The sequence below is a fragment of the Barbatula barbatula genome (genome assembly GCF_947034865.1).
Source record: "Barbatula barbatula genome assembly, chromosome: 7".
Classification (NCBI taxonomy): domain Eukaryota; kingdom Metazoa; phylum Chordata; class Actinopteri; order Cypriniformes; family Nemacheilidae; genus Barbatula; species Barbatula barbatula.
In genome coordinates, this window is record NC_136770.1 from 13,721,354 (window position 1) to 13,739,400 (window position 18,047).

General features: G+C 44.4%; 1 protein-coding gene across 1 annotated transcript in view; it reads left to right on the top strand.

Annotated features, from left to right (window-relative positions):
- The window catches only part of col7a1 (collagen, type VII, alpha 1), a 62,539-nt gene extending 44,617 nt beyond the window's left edge, over positions 1 to 17,922 (top strand). Inside the window, exons 86-113 of the mRNA XM_079460174.1 lie at positions 2,862 to 2,942; positions 3,088 to 3,156; positions 3,290 to 3,325; positions 4,591 to 4,650; positions 4,807 to 4,851; positions 4,943 to 4,978; positions 5,092 to 5,187; positions 5,702 to 5,827; positions 5,995 to 6,066; positions 6,164 to 6,199; positions 6,418 to 6,477; positions 6,568 to 6,612; positions 6,981 to 7,016; positions 7,411 to 7,446; positions 7,676 to 7,732; positions 8,007 to 8,078; positions 8,412 to 8,483; positions 15,554 to 15,589; positions 15,679 to 15,759; positions 16,290 to 16,343; positions 16,450 to 16,503; positions 16,589 to 16,651; positions 16,867 to 16,929; positions 17,033 to 17,149; positions 17,231 to 17,308; positions 17,392 to 17,445; positions 17,577 to 17,625; positions 17,801 to 17,922. Of these exons, the coding sequence (XP_079316300.1) occupies positions 2,862 to 2,942; positions 3,088 to 3,156; positions 3,290 to 3,325; positions 4,591 to 4,650; positions 4,807 to 4,851; positions 4,943 to 4,978; positions 5,092 to 5,187; positions 5,702 to 5,827; positions 5,995 to 6,066; positions 6,164 to 6,199; positions 6,418 to 6,477; positions 6,568 to 6,612; positions 6,981 to 7,016; positions 7,411 to 7,446; positions 7,676 to 7,732; positions 8,007 to 8,078; positions 8,412 to 8,483; positions 15,554 to 15,589; positions 15,679 to 15,759; positions 16,290 to 16,343; positions 16,450 to 16,503; positions 16,589 to 16,651; positions 16,867 to 16,929; positions 17,033 to 17,149; positions 17,231 to 17,308; positions 17,392 to 17,445; positions 17,577 to 17,625; positions 17,801 to 17,826 (1,710 nt within the window). The 3' untranslated portion in view covers positions 17,827 to 17,922. The remainder of the gene's footprint in view (positions 1 to 2,861; positions 2,943 to 3,087; positions 3,157 to 3,289; positions 3,326 to 4,590; positions 4,651 to 4,806; positions 4,852 to 4,942; positions 4,979 to 5,091; positions 5,188 to 5,701; positions 5,828 to 5,994; positions 6,067 to 6,163; positions 6,200 to 6,417; positions 6,478 to 6,567; positions 6,613 to 6,980; positions 7,017 to 7,410; positions 7,447 to 7,675; positions 7,733 to 8,006; positions 8,079 to 8,411; positions 8,484 to 15,553; positions 15,590 to 15,678; positions 15,760 to 16,289; positions 16,344 to 16,449; positions 16,504 to 16,588; positions 16,652 to 16,866; positions 16,930 to 17,032; positions 17,150 to 17,230; positions 17,309 to 17,391; positions 17,446 to 17,576; positions 17,626 to 17,800) is intronic.
- The last annotated feature ends 125 nt before the right edge of the window (positions 17,923 to 18,047 follow it).

The following is an 18,047-nucleotide window of genomic DNA, read 5'->3' on the forward strand; positions in this document are numbered from 1 at the left end:
GGTTTGAACTTGAGAACCTATCATCTCTGATCATACTTTAAGAAGGCCAATGAACTTGACTCCACCCCGTACATACGGGTATAAAGCAAGATGGATTGCCCATTCATTCAGCTTTTGTTCTTAGGAATCTGCAAGGCATTCTATTTATGCTGAGCTACTTCTTTCTATCAAGACGAAAGGTACTGCTGGACTTACAGTACAGATAAGCGGATTCTTCTCCCTCGTCATGCAACTTTCTCCTTGGCATTTCAGCAGTGGCTGAGGGGCCTAAAAGAGCCAAATTCCTCTCTCACAGCGTGCATGGTCTCATGACATGTAGAGCCGCTGTGTTCTTGGATGCGACCGGCTCACCCTCCACTCTGATGGGCATGAGGCCTAAATCACATGCTTAGGTCACTAGCATGCTGAGGCAGTGTTTGCTGACCAGACATGTCCGTACTGAAAGCACATGTCGATAAAGGTGTTGCAGTCGCCCTTCGTCTGCTGTTTGAAGCCAGTCTGCCTCATCTCACAATGAAGACTGCTCTGCTTGTGGAGTTGGCCTCCATCTAGAAGGTAGGGGATCTGCATGCACTCTCTGTGTCCAACGAGTGCCTTGAGTTCAGGCCGGGTGACTCTCACCTGGACCCAGGCCTGGCTATGTGCCCAAAGTTCCTGCCACTTCTTTCTGGAACCAGGTGGTGAACCTGAAGGCACTCCCCCTTGGGTGGAAGACCTAACCTCTACCGTATTGGGTCCAGTACACCCTACGCCTCTACTTGGAGCGCACGCTGAGCTTCAGAAGCTCTGACCAGCTCTTTGTCTGCTTTGGAGGTCAGCAGAAGGGGCGGGCTGTCTCCAAACAGAGACTGGCGCACTGCATCGTGGACGCCATTTTTATGGGAGTTCTCCCCACTGGTGAGACAATGCAGGTATACAGTATCCACATAGATGCCTTTCGGCCAATCGTAAGAGCCTCTCATCATTGTACATGCTCAAGGTGACACCTTAATACACCCACTTGAAGGTTATGATATCGCGGAAGCCGCCATGCCCAGGTCAGTCAATGTCACTCCGTTAAATGCTGTGTCACAGCTCAGCGCCGTGGCGTTTCTTAAAGGGACCCAATTCTGTCAACACAACATTGAGAGCCTGACAGACAGAGAATGTATCAGTTACGATTGTAACCTCTGTTCCCTGATGGAGGGAATGAGACGTTGTGTCCCTCACGGTCCCACATCGCTTCGCCGTCCGCTGCAGGGACCAGGTTCCTCAGCACAAAGCTGAATGAATGGTCTCACCATCTTCTTTTATAGCCATATGTACGGGCGGAGATTGGCATGCACAAAGCATTCGCCAAGTTCATTGGCCTTTTAAAAGTACGATTAGAGATAATAGGTTCCCTTTCTGTATGTCTCTCGACGTTATGTCGACAGAATGTGGTTTGACTTCAGAACCTATCATCTCTGTCTGACCAGAATGAAATTTGCATGCCGGACCCCCCCCCCGAATATCCGAGTATAAAACGAAGGTGGCGTGCTGCTTTCATTCACCTTTTGTTCTTCCTACTACAAATATTTCTATAAATGTACGAGATGGTGCAGTGGATTGTCCCTTCCCTGGGCATCTCGGCAGTAAACAGAAATGTCTAAATGTGCATATTTCTCCAGCGCAGCATGTCCCATTGTGCTCGTGGGTGCAAAACAATTAGGACGTTGAGATGTCAACCATGCTCTCTTGGGCCGACGCAAGTATTGGGTTACAGTGCACAGCCCCTCCCCCAATTCTCGCGGTTGGACAGCGAGACTCCAAGCCGTGCTCGGCCGGTGACATTTTTCCCAGAAGTGCATGAGGAGCTTAGTAAGACCTGGAACGGCCATCTGGATGAAGTACAGGCATTCCATCACTAAGCATCCATTCTGGTTACGAGCCAGGCGGAGCGGCTCATATACCAAAGCTAGGTAGAGGCGAGTTTTCCTTTCAAGGTGAACCCCTGTTTACTTTAGCTGATGCTCCACATGTAGTGACTCACCCATTGGGTCATCCAATGTCTGACGTATTCCTCACCCTTGGTTCCCTGTGATGGACTCCACCGTTCTGTGCACCCCTGTAGGGGTCGTGCACCATTCTCCCATGAGTTCTCCCCATTTGGCGAGACTGTGTGTGTAATTTCCACATTTCACCTCCCCCTCGCTAGGATGTGGCGCCTCTCCTCTCTCAAGGTTCCTGCGCTCCCCAGTGTCCCTCACGGTGCCAGGCTGCCATCTCGTATCTAGAGTAGGAAGGCATCCGCCTGTGATGGCCGTTGGTAAGAGCCCTCGCCCTTATTCACGTGCTGCTTTACTTTTTTCACTGGAAGATCGCGGCTGTGCTCACCCGTGACTCGCCTAGGCCGGTCAGGGTCGCGCCGCTTGAGGTTGTTATACAAGGCTCAGTGGCGTTTCATATAGGTTCTATAGTCCTCTTCTAGTCCTGTGGAAATTTTTGAAAATAGTTTTCATTTTGTGTTTTGATGGTCAAACAGATGCCATCCCAGTACAAACCTATGCAAGGCAATTCAGCGCTCTGTACTTTAATCCCTCTCAGCCTTGTTTTGAAAACAATTAGGTGGCAGGCTAAATAAAGTTTATTTGTCTGATGTTTGTTTACACAGATTTTATGACTGAGTCAATATTTCTTAAAATGTCATAAAAGTGCCCCCCCCTTGGTGTAATCTGGCGACTCCCATATTGAGAACCAAATGTCTTTTTTTAAGTGTTTTGAATGTTTTCACATAAACATTATAATTAAGTTTTCTAATTGTTCTAGTCCTTTTTCATTTACATGGTCATGATATATTTGACTTGCATTTGAGTAACAAGGCTATCTTTAAAAATTATCAGGGAGAGGGGGGCAAACCTGGTGTCCCAGGGAGAGATGGTGCTCCTGGGAAAGATGGTCTGCCGGGGTTACCAGGGAAACAGGTGAGCATTCAGACGCCCTTGACATTTATAAAGAAAACAGGTGTTAATTTCATCATCTTCTGCTTCATTTGTTCCTGTTCGTTGTATACCTCACCAGTCTGTCCTGTTTTTTATATTATTTATTATTTGTGTCTCTTCTTTGCAGGGTATTGCTGGACCCATTGGCCCTCCGGGACTTAAAGGAGAGCAAGGTGACAGCGGCCCACCAGGACCGGTGTGTATTTCTGCTTATGTGTGCATCTCCATGTGTGGATTTGCACGTAATGCGGGGTTTGATTGGCACAATGCTTTTAATTCTCATTCTGTTTCGTTTTTTCATCTTCTTTAATTTCCACTGTGTGCTGCAGTCTGTCGTCGGACCCCCTGGAAAGAAGGGTGAGCTGGTGAGTTGTTGCTATGGTTACCTTATAGGGAACACTGCAAAGATCAACCTGTCTCACCTGCATGGCAGATAATTGTATTTAAAGCAAACATAATGTTATTTCCGTACATACCAAGTGAGGTCTTCTAGAGATCTACTGTGTTGTCAAATGGCAACTTGAAAGCAGCACAATGTATTGCAGTAAACAAATCTGTAATACCCAAGCAGAGATGCGTTCTTTTATTTGACTCTAATACTTAATGACTACTGTGGATGATCTTCAGGTATGTTTGTGCATACTAAGTTTGGATTTATTTGTTTCCTTTCCATATAGTATGTGTTTTTTTAAACTGTTTTTTGTTAGTCTGTTTCTTTAAAACAAATTAAACTTGTTATGTTGCTTCAATTATTAGAGAGTACACATTACAGTTAGACCACTGCTGTGCTGGAACAAAATGTAATTTGATTTTAAAACCTTTTATAAATGAATTGTTCAGGCAAACTCAGTAGCTGGACAGAATCTGAAGCAGAAAATAATTTTGGCTCATATTTTTGTTTATAATGGAAAAAAAAGATGAATAGAATACATATTAAGATATAAATATTTCATATTCATGTTATCCATAATACTGTGAATATTATATTATTGTTAAATTTGAGCTCTTATGGAAACATGTCCCATAGTTTTCCAGTGTGCATTACGGTAATCTCCTTTTCTTTGTAATTTTCCTAACTTTAATTATTCTAAATTTTTGTTTGTACTAATTTGACAACATGCCATTGTGCTTAACATGTTTTCACGTCTGTTTCTGGTAAATTGGTAAATAAATCTGCTGAATTGCAAGCCTGAGATGTTACCACTGATGTGCTCTGTAAATCCTCCATATATATTTCGCCATCAATGATCAGTAAATCTGTGACAGGAGAGGGAAGTCAACTACTGTGGCCTATTAGCACAATAAATGCCACAGGGAAAATCCATCACCTGCCTTGACTCCTCAGCAGAACACTTCCAGCAGTAACTAATCTGCCATCCGCTCTTTCACTTATGATAGGATCTTTATAATATTTGGAATAAAATATACAGCATGTTCCCGGATAGAATGTTCTTTGACACATGAACTGATGGATCCTTTCAGTGCAGTAGAGTAAAGTATCAGTTCCCTTGAGTCAAGTGGATGCACACAACTATGATTTATATTATAGTAAATATGTTGTAGGGGTAATACTGTTCTTTTGGCATGAATATACAGCATTGTTAGCTCATATTTTGACTCATTGTTTAAGGGGCCTCCTGGTCTGACATTGCCGGGAACTATTGGAGAAAGAGGTCTTACCGGATTACCGGTAGGTTTTATAAGTTTTACTCATTTGTTTCAATCTCTTTGCATCCATCTATTTATTTTGATATTTGAAGATGTATTTGCTTCAGATATGTCTACAGCCCTTCTGCAAATTTGTTTGTGTGGTTATTACGTAAATCATGCCTATTTTGTGTTTCAGGGCCCGAAGGGAGACAAGGGTCCAGCAGGTATCAAAGGAGACAAAGTGAGTATTAAAGGTATTATAAAGGACTCACAAACATACAGCTGTACAAATACTGTAGAAATGGAATCATAATGTGTTTACTTGCTCGCAGGGAGCAACAGGTGATCCTGGAGATCCTGGGGAGAATGTAAGTACCTGCATTCATTTAAGACACAGAACGACCGGCACCATTAGACCATCTATTTCATCTACACTTTAATGCATGTATCTTTGAAAGACTCTGTGGCACAATTTTTCCAGGGAGCGAGAGGACCATCAGGGCCTAAAGGAGTCAAAGGAGAGGCTGGTGTGGGGATGGATGGACCTCGAGGACAGCCTGGACCTGTTGGATTAAAGGTCATCGACAATTATTTTTTTAACTCAACTACATGAGTTGCCTTTTTAGTCTAAAAACATTTCTAGTATGTCAAAGAAAAATAAAATTGAAAACACCCACAACAACCTGAAAACGAATTTCTGTAAATTAAATGAAACCACTAATAATAGGCACTTCCTGTTAGTAATAAAATGTACTTATAAACTCCCTATTAATCATAAACATTTACTCAGTAACTATTACTCAAAAGTCACTGAGTGCAGCTGTAATATGTCAGAGGAGAACTGGCCCACCCGGTTCAGCTTGGTTTGTCCCGAAATGTTTTTCTCCATTTATTCATCATTGAAGTTTAAGTTTTGCTTGCTCACTAGGAGACTGCAGATATTATATTAACTTCTGCATTAACGTTGCTTTTGTACTCTTTACACTTAATTTTCTTCTTTATTGTTTTCTTTGAAAAGCCTGAACAAACTCTAGAGAGGGTAAAAATATAGTATGTACAGTTTATAAATAAAGTTTTTTTTTCTACTGTAGGGTGATCCTGGCCTTCCAGGTCCTCCGGGTCCTCCAGGGCCACGTGGTTTAGATGGGACCCCAGGACTGGCTGGGCAAAGGGGGGAAGCAGGTCAGCCAGGACCCTCTGGACTTACAGGAGAAAGGGTTAGTTACATCACATATACTGTACAATGCAGAATCCGTCCATGGATGATAAAAGTCACGGTTTTAAATAAAATCAACGGTTTGTTTTGCTGAGTTTTGTGTAGGTACAGTACATTTGCTTTTTCCAGTTAGTTGCAATTTAACTGTTACCTTGTTTTCTGTTTAAGGGTCTTCAAGGATTTATAGGCAAAGCAGGAAACCCTGGAACACCAGGAGGTGCTGGACTACCTGGACCCCCTGTAAGTTACAAACATGGTTAAATAAAACGTTTTTAAGCATTTTTCATGTAGATATTTCTTATTTTGGTATTAATTGGTGTCTTTATCTTTATGTTAGGGTACTCCAGGTGTTGCAGGACTAAAGGGTGATAAGGTTAACAAATATTGCATATTTAACCTGTAAATTATGTTGTAAGATTTATTTCTGGAGCATTCTGTGACACTTATTTGCTTGGTGAGTTTTACTTCTGGTAAAAGTACAAGATTGTGATGTTTTTAAGTGTATCTATTCCCTGCCATAGAATAATATGTGCTTGAATGACAAATTAATTTTCTCACCTTCTTCTGTTTGCATGTCTTTGTCACATTCAGGGTGAAACTGGTGTAGGAGTGCCAGGTGCCAGAGGAGAGAGAGGCGACCCAGGGCCTCGGGTAATGTCCTTGACCACCAACCGTACTATAAGCATTTGCATGGATGTATATCAGAGTGTCTGATGTTGCACGTATCTCTAATATTCATAGGGAGAAGAAGGAAGGGCTGGACTAGATGGAGAAAGAGGCACTACTGTAAATATACTTGTTCACAACAATCAGCACACACTCATTTTGTACCCAGCCACATCCTGTTTTCTGTACATGGTAACGTCAGTCACAAAAATGTCTGTTGATCAGAGACATTGAGCCCTCATCCACATTGACCCATGGGAGAGAGTCGATGCAGGGAGAGTGCAAGATGTACGAACTTAGCGTTTGTATTCGTCACGCTTTATATTCAGGGCTATGATGTGTTCATCTCCCACTCACTTCAATTTCAAAGCCATTATGGGTCAGGGCCTCTCGCGGTGCCACACATCTTCCGTCCACACACACACATGCATTCAAACATTCAGGCAAAGCTGATTGTTCCTCTTCTCATCTGTCTGTCCCGCTGACAGGGTCCTCTAGGCACCAAAGGCAACAGAGGAGATAAGGTGTGTGTCACTTGTCAAACGCTTTTGCATCTCTCATGCTGTCCCTAAAGGCCATTGCACATTGAGTCCAAAATTTGTGTCCAAAATTTCTGCACGTTAAAAGTTAATACGACCTCACGTTGTGTCAATCACATTTAGACACAGCCTCCGATATTTTCATCCTTCATAATAAAATTCAGACTGGGGTCGATTTTCTGTGTCTTCCCATCCGTTGCAAGTATTTTGAGAGGTGTTTTGACCATTCAGAGATGCCGTACAAACGAGCGTCTAGTATGAAAAAACGCATACATTTTTGGACTGTATGTGCAAAGACCTATACTCTGCAGACAAAACACAGCTGTCCTGAAATACATGCATTTGCATTGATTAAGAATTCATTTATCTAATTTCACAGGGGGATCAAGGTGCTCCAGGAATTAGAGGGGAAAAGGTGATGATGAATCTTGAATTATAAATGCATGTTTTTAACTAAAATGATGAATTAATTTTCTTTGTGTGTAGAAGCAAAACTATGTAGGTTAAGCCAGTCATTAGAGCAAGATTGTGACTGGCAGAAGGGTTCTTGTATTTTGACATATTTCTGCTATACAGTGTTTAATATTGTATTAAAATATGTAATGGGTTATAATGTTGCTGTAATTTGATTTTGAATCCTCAAGGGAGAAACTCTGCTGGTGGGGGGTCCTCCAGGGGAGAAGGGAATTAAAGGAGAAACGGTAAGTCACATTTTACTTTAAGCTGTGTCATGTATTTAAGTGCTTTTTGCGATATTGGGCCACCCTAGGAAAGATTCAAGGCAGATAATAAAGGTTGGATGGCTGGTGGGCTCTATTATCTTCTGAGAACATACGGCTGTGAGAAGGAGGAATAAAGCATTCATGTGTGACCTGCTCAAGGGTCTATAGATTGCTAACCAGTGAGGAAGCAACGGGATAAAGACTTTGGGTCGATGGGAAGTAATCACTTTTATTGACCGCATGTTCACCACAGGGAGACCGAGGACCTAAAGGTACACAGGGTGACAAAGGTGCAAAAGGACAGGAAGGACCACCAGGTGAACAGGTGAGTGTGTTTATCTTTGAATGAAGACCCCCATCTAATGTTTCAGTTAGATATCAACTACTGTATCATTCGCGTTTAGTTTTTCTTTAACATCAGAGGTAGTACGGGTATAGACCTTTTGAAATGATTGAGTCCATATCGAAATGTTAAGACATAATTGAAGACTTAATAGCTTCTCATTTTCCGCACAGTTTTGAGCTCTTCAAGGGGAGATTACTTCTGTCTTTTAATCAGGGAACAAACAGGAGACTGAAAACTCTAATTTTTCCGCCCATTTAATCTGATTGCATTCCGGAGATTTCATTAGTTTTTTTCTCTCTGTAAATTTAATAGGGTCTGAGAGGCGAGCCTGGAGAGCGAGGTTCCACTGGCTTCCAAGGAGCTCGTGGTCCTGGTGGTCAGAAGGTGAAACATGCTTTCTTCACCTAAAAAAGTAGACTGTATAAACACATACATATATTAAAGAGAAGATGTGAGCATGTGTATATCTGTGTGTATTTGTTTGAGTGTGTGTATTGTGTATGTATGTGTAACAGATTAAAAGTCTGTTAAATATAAATCAAATTTAGACTTCCGGCCACACCAACACAGCGAGAACGACACAAGAAATATATATATAAATAGTGTTTATTATTTTTATAAGTTAACTTTAAAATGACAATCTTAAAATGACATCTCAAAGACCCAGGGAAACAATAAAATCAGGGTTTGTCCAATGTTCTGTCCCAGGGTGAACAATACCCAAATCCAGTCCCGTCCAGTGGATTTAGCTCAGTGTTTCCTCTGTCAGCAGGGCTTTGAATAGATAACGTGTTGTTGCTTCCTTGCACTTCACGTGGGTCCATCAACAATCATGCCGTATCTGCTGCTCCACCGGACCTGGCACCTTCACAAAAATAAGCAACAACTAGAATGGGTCTTCAGCTCAATACTAAAAACAATACACACATCAGTGTGGGAGAAAAGACCACTTCCCTTTAGCCTGAGGTTTTGTGAGCGTTGACACTGTGAGCTCTGTGAGTCAGCTCCACCAAAGCACAGGTTTTCCAGTCAGCCACAACGCTGAGGGGGAATACAATTGCCAAGCCAGTCCACAGCAGCACTCAGCACATCCGTCCGTCCAGAGCGTTTTTTCCCGTGGTAAGAGATCTAGCCTCCTATTTATTTGGAATGGTCTGATCAGCTGGCCAATGAAATCGCTGCATGATCAGGGTTTTCAGGTGTGTCAATCAGTGTTGATCGTTACAGTTTGTGATAGAGGGAAACAGTACTATTAAATGTCCAGCAATCACAGCAAACAATATAATAAACCAATCAACCACAAACATCAAGAAAAACACAGCAAACCAATACAAAAATAAGAGGAAAATCACTATATATATAAATCAGTAAAAATTCCCAAAATAAAGTAAAGTTACCCATCAATCACACTGCTCCACTTGTATATCACATGACACTCCTCCCCCCTTTAACAGTTGTCGTCCCGACAAAGTCAGTGTCCATACCTGTCCGGGGGCCTACCCCTATTTTGTCTCTGGGACCTACGCAGGGGTGATCCATCTCCTGGCTCAGGTCCCACAATAGGCGCTACTGGGTCATCTTCCATTGGAACTGCAGGAGGGGCACATGCTATGGGCACCAGGGTTAATGGCAAAAGAGGCCCAGGACGCCAGGCATTCAAATAATTGGGGTTCACAGTTTCTGTCTCTGGGGCTTGTTGAGGCTCCTCAGGGGGGTTGAAAAGGCAAAGCCTTAAGTGATTACGATGAATTGTCCTGATGGGGCCTTCTTTTCCTTCAGGCTTGATCTGAAAAACGGGCATACCTGGACGCAGTTGGTCAATAACCACGTAGAGTTGGGGCTGCCAGTGTGGTGCCAATTTCCCTTGTTCTCTGCGACGGAAGTTGCGCAAAAGCACACGCTCTCCGGGCAACAAGGGGAGGTTCTTTGTTTTCTGATCATACCTGACCTTGTCCCGCATTCTGCTTTCTCTTGTTTTTGCTGCCACCTGTCTGTAGACTCTCTGTAGAGTCTGGTTATGCTGGCGAACCCAACCTTCCAAGTCCTGTCTTTGGGTCAGTGGTGGCGCACTGACAGCAGTTTCCACGGGCAGGCGGGCGTGTCGGCCAAACATGACAAAGTGTGGGGTCAGTCCAGTGGTCTCGTGAGGGGTGTTGTTATACATCTGCAAAAGAGTCGGCAAGTGATCTGGCCACCTCAGTTGGTCTTCTGGACTCAATGTTCCTAAAAGAGACAGAACAGTCTTGTTAAACCTTTCGCAGGCCCCATTTCCTTGGGGCCTGTAGGGTGTGGTTCGGACTTTGACACACCCATACAGACTGCACAGCTGTGCCACCATGGTTGACTCAAAGGCTGCTCCTTGATCCGAGAGGATTCGTTCTGGACATCCCCATGGCTGGATGAGGTGGCGCCAAAGGGCACGTGTCGTTGTGGCTGCTGTCTGGTCTTTTGTAGGGACAGCCCATCCGTACTTTGAGAAAAGGTCAGTTATTACCAACAGGTAAGGATAAGTGTCTCCATGCCTACCAAGGGACAAGTAGTCAATTGAAACTGTTTCCAAAGGGTATGATACAAAAATAGGCACCAAGGGTGCCCTTACCTCTGGTCCTCTTTTCTGTTGAGTGCAAATTGCACATTTGGATGCCCATTCTCGTAAGTCCGCACCCAGCCCGGGCCAGTAAAAGGTTTTTCTCAACAAGCCCTCAATCTTGGCTGTTCCCATGTGGCCTGAGGCATTGTGATACTTCTCCCACAACTCATGAGTCTTGTCTGAGGGAACCACTATTTGGTTGAGGCTCGACCTGGTATGTCGCTCTTGGGCCCTCCGCTGTAACACACCCTCCTGGATGTGTAGTCGACTCCATTCCCTTAAGAGACGTTTTGTCGCAGGCAGGCACGCTCTCCGCTCCTCAGCTCCTGGAAAATGATTTCCAACCACCCAACCCTTAATTTGGGCCACCGTCGGGTCTTTCTCCTGCAAATCTTTCCAAGTCTTGGCTTCTGTACAGGCTTCTGACTCCACCACGGCCATCTCCACTTGGGCCAGTCGGTCAGATCCTGTTTCCTGCGGTAACCTGGACAAAACATCAGCATTACGATTGGAAGCACCAGGGCGATACTTAAGTTCAAAGTCAAAATTCGCTAGCTGTGCTGCCCACCGCTGTTCTGTTGCCCCCAAGTGTGCAGTGTTCAGGTGGACCAGGGGGTTATTATCTGTAAAGGCCAGAAATTTATTTCCCCACAAATAGTCTTTAAACTTTTCGGTGACAGCCCATTTAAGGGCTAGGAACTCCAGTTTAAAAGAACTGTAGTTTTGGTCGTTCCTCTCGGTGGGGCTAAGGCTCCTGCTAGCATAAGCTACAACCCTCTCTCTGCCATCTTGTAGCTGTGCTAACACAGCCCCCAAACCTCCCAGACTGGCATCAGTGTAAAGATGAAAGGGTTTTGAGAAGTCTGCATATGCCAAGATTGGTGCACTCACCAGAGAAGTCTTCAAAGAATCAAATGCCATCTGGCAGTCTGGGGTCCAGTTAATGGCAGCATTTCCTCTCCGCATACTAGCAGAACCTACTAGGAGAGCATTCAGGGGTGCTGCTATTTTAGAGAAACCTTTCACAAATCTTCTGTAGTACCCCACAAACCCAAGGAATGATCGTACCTGCTTAATAGTGGAGGGGATGGGCCAGTTCTCAACAACTACTGTCTTTTCCGGATCTGTGGATATTCCTTCACCCGAGATAACATGGCCGAGGTAGGTGACCTTCCTCTGGAACAGGCTGCATTTATGGGGCTGCAACTTTAAGCCATGGGCGGCCAGCTTCTTAAAAACCTGCTCCAGGTGATTAATGTGGGTGTCGAAATCTGGGGAGTATACAACAACATCATCTAAGTAGATCAGGAGTGAGTCGTGGACCTGCCCGCCCAGGCACCGCTGCATCAGGCGTTGAAAAGTTGCAGGTGCATTACAGAGACCAAAAGGCATCCTCTGGAACTCATACAAGCCCAGGGGTGTAGTAAATGCAGTCTTCTCTCGGTCCTTCGGGTCCACATCTACTTGCCAATATCCACTGGCCAGGTCAAGGGTAGAATACCAAGCAGCTTGCTTGAGACTGGTGAGGGACTCTTCTATCCTTGGCAAGGGATAGGCATCTTTGTGGGTTAGGGCATTCAGTTTCCTGTAGTCCACGCAAAAGCGCCAGGATCCATCCTTTTTCTTCACAAGGACAATCGGTGCTGCCCAAGGGCTGGAGCTTTCCTTCACGACATCATTATCCAGCATATTTTGCAGGAGTTCCCTCAATTCAGGGTAAAGGCTTGGTGGAACTGGTCTATAGCGCTCCCTGCTGGGAGGTGCAGAACCTGTAGGTATGGAGTGGAGGACTGCGCTGGTCTGGCCAAAGTCATCATCGCCTGCTGCAAAGATGTCTCTCCATCGCTGTAACAGCAAATCCATCTTCCGTTGCTGATCTATTGTTAAGCCATCACCTTTCAGCAGGCTGACTGGGTGCTGGTCTTTGGTACTGATGTGGTTAGTCTGGACATCCACTTCCACCACCCCTGGATCTAAGGTCTTCAACACAAGGACCTTTTCCCCTCGAATCTGCCTTGGATCAACCTGGAAGACATTAGCAAGGGGGCGGCGTTGAGGTATCAATATGGGGTAAGGATTGAGGTTACGTACCCTTATAGGGAGGCGTCCTTTCACCACAGTAGTAACAGTCCTAGCCACCTGCCACTCGTCATCTCTTTCTGTGCCCTCCACCAAAGCACAAATGTCCGACCTGGTTTCTGCACCATAAAGGTGTGTCCACAGTACCACCTCACTGTTAGGAGGCAAATAGACTGGGTCTTGGCGGGTTAACCTGGCCACTCCAATATGTCCATCAGATTCGTCCTGTGAAACCTTTTGACAGAATGCAAAAGCACGCTCCCACTCCCCCTTTGCTTCACACGACATAGTTGTACCAAAGACAGTCAGGCCAGGGTGGACTCCCTGAAACAGCTCTTTCCAGCAATGTGAAATAACATTCATCCCTAGGATACCTCTTTCAGGACTCAGGCACTCATCCTTTACAATGATAACCCCTTTACCCGGCACTGTGACTCCTCCCACTGAGAAATCCAAGATGGCGTAGCCAGTATATGGGATCTGTAGTCCATTAGCTGCTTTAAGAGAAAGCCAGTGCAGATCTTGTGGATTTTGCTTCTGCTCTCCACTCAGCCATTTCTGAAAGAAAGTTTCACTAAACAACGTAACTTGTGAGCCTGTATCAAGCAAGCAGGGCAATTTAACTCCTGCAACAACAACTTCAACCCCTGGACACGTTCCCACCAGGGATGGTTTATTCATTTGGTTTCCCTGGTCCCCCTCCCCAACCACCTGGCTCTCAGTGGTTGGGGCTGTCAGTTTAACTGTCTCCTCCCCTGTTGACAGTACCTCTGGATGTGACCAGCTTTCCCACAGCCTCTGCAGATTGGTCTGCCCCGGTCATCCCACTCCGAAGTCTGGTGACGCCTGGGGGAAGCAGCATAGCGGTCTTCGCGAGCAACCCCTCTAGGGGATAAGGGTGGGTCTCTATGCACCATAGTCTGTGGAGAGAGTTGGCGTTTAATCTCGTCAGTTAAAATTTCTTTAAGAGAAGAAAGTTGGTCTGTAATTTCTTTTCTGACTTCGGCTCTTACAGTCTCCCTCCACTCTTCTAGGCTAGGTGCAACCATGGATGGATTCAGCTGTGGCACAGAGATACGGGAGGCACTGACAGGCTCCATCTTCAGCTCAGCTTCCAATGCTCTCACTTCGCTGCACACTTCAGCAAAGGACAATGTAGGTTTTCTACGCACCTGCCTCTGAAGTTCCTGTTGCACCACACCAGGCCTCAAACCCAGGACAAGCTGGTCCCTAATCGTCATCTCATCCTGGGCAGAGCCCATTGGTTCCTGCTCCTTCCATGTGGAGAATAATTCTCGGAGACGGAGAATGAAAGCAGAAACAGTTTCCTCTTCCTGTTGGTGACATTTAAAGAATTGTGCCCGGAGCTGGGCTACTGGTGTTATACGCCCATACAGCCTCTTTAACTCTCTTAACATGTCTATACTTGTTAATTGTCTGGTTGGATTCAGTAGCCTCATCTCTCTTTTTGCCTCACCCTCAAGTGCCCCATATATGAAGTCAATTTTCTGTTCCTCATTTAACCCTTGTGCCCTCAGCATAGCCTGTACCTGCCCGCTCCATTCAGAAAAACAAATTTTGCTTGAGTCACCATTAAACCTTGGGATCCATGGGACCCCCATGAACCAAGGCATCATCATTGCATTTATCACGGGCTGACTACGTGGAACATTTTCCGGCCTGGCCCCAGTACCTTGTGACACACTACACTCTGGGCGTTCAGGCTGTCCTTCATTTTCATCTGCCATTCTACACTGTGTGGTGTGGAAAAGGAAATATCCTGCCGGCTACGCCACTTATGTAACAGATTAAAAGTCTGTTAAATATAAATCAAATTTAGACTTCCGGCCACACCAACACAGCGAGAACGACACAAGAAATATATATATAAATAGTGTTTATTATTTTTATAAGTTAACTTTAAAATGACAATCTTAAAATGACATCTCAAAGACCCAGGGAAACAATAAAATCAGGGTTTGTCCAATGTTCTGTCCCAGGGTGAACAATACCCAAATCCAGTCCCGTCCAGTGGATTTAGCTCAGTGTTTCCTCTGTCAGCAGGGCTTTGAATAGATAACGTGTTGTTGCTTCCTTGCACTTCACGTGGGTCCATCAACAATCATGCCGTATCTGCTGCTCCACCGGACCTGGCACCTTCACAAAAATAAGCAACAACTAGAATGGGTCTTCAGCTCAATACTAAAAACAATACACACATCAGTGTGGGAGAAAAGACCACTTCCCTTTAGCCTGAGGTTTTGTGAGCGTTGACACTGTGAGCTCTGTGAGTCAGCTCCACCAAAGCACAGGTTTTCCAGTCAGCCACAACGCTGAGGGGGAATACAATTGCCAAGCCAGTCCACAGCAGCACTCAGCACATCCGTCCGTCCAGAGCGTTTTTTCCCGTGGTAAGAGATCTAGCCTCCTATTTATTTGGAATGGTCTGATCAGCTGGCCAATGAAATCGCTGCATGATCAGGGTTTTCAGGTTTGTCAATCAGTGTTGATCGTTACAGTTTGTGATAGAGGGAAACAGTACTATTAAATGTCCAGCAATCACAGCAAACAATATAATAAACCAATCAACCACAAACATCAAGAAAAACACAGCAAACCAATACAAAAATAAGAGGAAAATCACTATATATATAAATCAGTAAAAATTCCCAAAATAAAGTAAAGTTACCCATCAATCACACTGCTCCACTTGTATATCACATGACATATGCATATGCCTGTTTGAATGCACGTGATATTGATCGGATTCTGTAATGATTTGCAGGGGGATGCAGGGCAGCCTGGAGTCCCAGGAGAAGCAGTGCGTATTATTATTCAGATACCTGTAACCACTCCAGGCCCAGACATTTCCCCATGACTGCCTTGTTTTTTTCGGTCTGTCCTTTACAGGGATCACCCGGTAAAGATGGCCTGCACGGCATGAGAGGAGAGAAGGGAGAAAATGGGCTTGTGGGTCTGCGAGGCCTCAAGGTGTGTGTGCATCTTATTGGTTGTCACTTTGATTATAACTCAAACTGATTCTTGCAAGCTTTGTCTGTAACCTTGAAAAGCCCTTCAGACCAGATGATCGCACTGCTTGTAATTCCACCACAGCCTGTGTCCCGTGCCGGCGTCTGACATTCATCTGCATATGTACCCCGAGCAATCTTTGCGTGTGTGCATGTGCTGAGGAATTGATTTTAAGAGAGTGCAGTGAGGCACATGAAAGCCACCACCGTATGAATTATTCCTCTCAGGAATACACAGGCTGACGCAGTACTAGCCGCCCTTCAGCCAACATGCACATGCGCTTAGCAGATAAGAACTTTTATCAGTTTTCAGCATCCCTGATAGACCTCTATTCACTAATGAGACAATAATTGAAGTGTGAGTGTCGGACTGACAGGTGTATGGTGCTTTATTCCATCTGTATAGTTCGATCGCAGGGAGCTGGCTGTCGCGTTATTAGGCCCTGTCACGTTGAGTGATTGACAGTTTGACTGGGTTTTAATGGTTTACAGGGAGATCGAGGTTCCAAGGGGGCATGTGGATCGAGCGGACCAAAGGGCGACAAGGTGAGTAATAGAAAAAGATTGAGAAATGGAGTGAGAGGCAAGTTTGTGTCTGAGAGCTTTGTGTCTCTATGTTTCAATGGGAGTGATACATTGTGTCTGTTCACAGGGGGATGGTGGGATTAGTGGCAGACCTGGATTGCCAGGGAGGAAAGGAGGACAGGTATTTACACCCACACATTTATTTAGGGGTGGGGGATATAATTTATCCCAACCATTATTTTGCTATAATGAAAAGTTTTTTTCAGGGTGAAGTTGGCCCTGCAGGTCTTACAGGAAGTCCAGGGAAGGAGGGACTCATGGGAGCCAAGGTACATTTACATTTAGTCTTTTAGTAAACCCTTTTATCCGAAGTGAATTACAAATGAGGTAAACAAAGGTAAGAGAATGTTTCATTTCCTCCTCTTTGTTTGGGATGTATTAAATAACAGGTTCAAGTGCTTTGGGGTAAAATTACCTAGCATTATTTTATAGTGTGAATTTCTTAGAATAAACATTTATAAAGCTTTGTAATGATGATTTCCAGGGTGACAGAGGCTTTGATGGAGTAGTAGGGCCAAAGGGAACACACGGAGAGAAAGGTGAAAGAGTAAGTATATCAACCTCTTAATGTCCCCTGCTGTTCTGTGCTTAACACTGCTGTTCTCAGCAATAAACAGGATAGTCAAATGTGATTCTTTTGCTTTCTTTAGGGCCCACCTGGAATACCTGGCCCTCCTGGTGCGAGAGGTGTGGATGGACCCCCTGGTTTAACTGGCCCTCAAGGGCCTGCTGGAAGTAAAGGTCCAGAGGGACTTCAGGGGCATAAGGTATCAGACTTTTGCAACTGTTTATTCCTTAAAACTTAGTTAGATCATCATATGTGAGGTATTGAATATTATTTGTTGTAGGGAGAAAGAGGTTCTCCAGGACCTGCCGTGGTTGGCCCCCGTGGCATTCCAGGGATCCCAGGAGAGAGAGGAGAACAGGTCGGTCTACACACACATTTACACATCCGCATCTTCTTCTCATACATCCCTGATGTCTGTTTGTGTCTTTGTGTGTTTATCAGGGGGAGACAGGCCCTGATGGACATAAAGGAGACAGAGGAGAACCAGGCATGACCGTAAGAACAAATAGATATTTATGATTCATTGTAATATATCAGGAATCTTTATTGTTGCTTTCTCAGCCTAAGTTTGAGACTTTTGAGAATTAACAATGACACAAGGAATGGTTGCATCTCTTTGTTTAAAGGAGGATGATATTCGGACTTATGTTAGAACTGAGATGAATCAGCATTGCGGTGAGTGTCTGTTCGTTGTAGATAAATAAAGATTAGAAGTTTATCAGATTTGAAAAACCTTCAAAATGTAACAATTTGTATTATTTCAAGCTGCTGTTGTTATGATGCATTTTTAAATATCTACTATTTCTCATTATCAAAATCTCTCTTTCTCTCTGTGTTCGACTTTCATAAGCTTGTGGAGGTAAGTTTCTTAAGTAGCCTCAATATCGCCAGTATATTTTCCTATCATTGCATCAGTCTCAAACTCATGTGCACACAGTAAACTAACAATAGGCCTGTTTGTGAAAATCTTGCATGGTCTCAGACAGTATAGACCATTTTTGTGTGGGGGTGTTCTTAAACTTTTCTGTGTTGTGTCCACTTGACTAAACGTCTGGGGATTGTGGGTCCTAATTTGTTTGTTGATGTAATGCATGAAC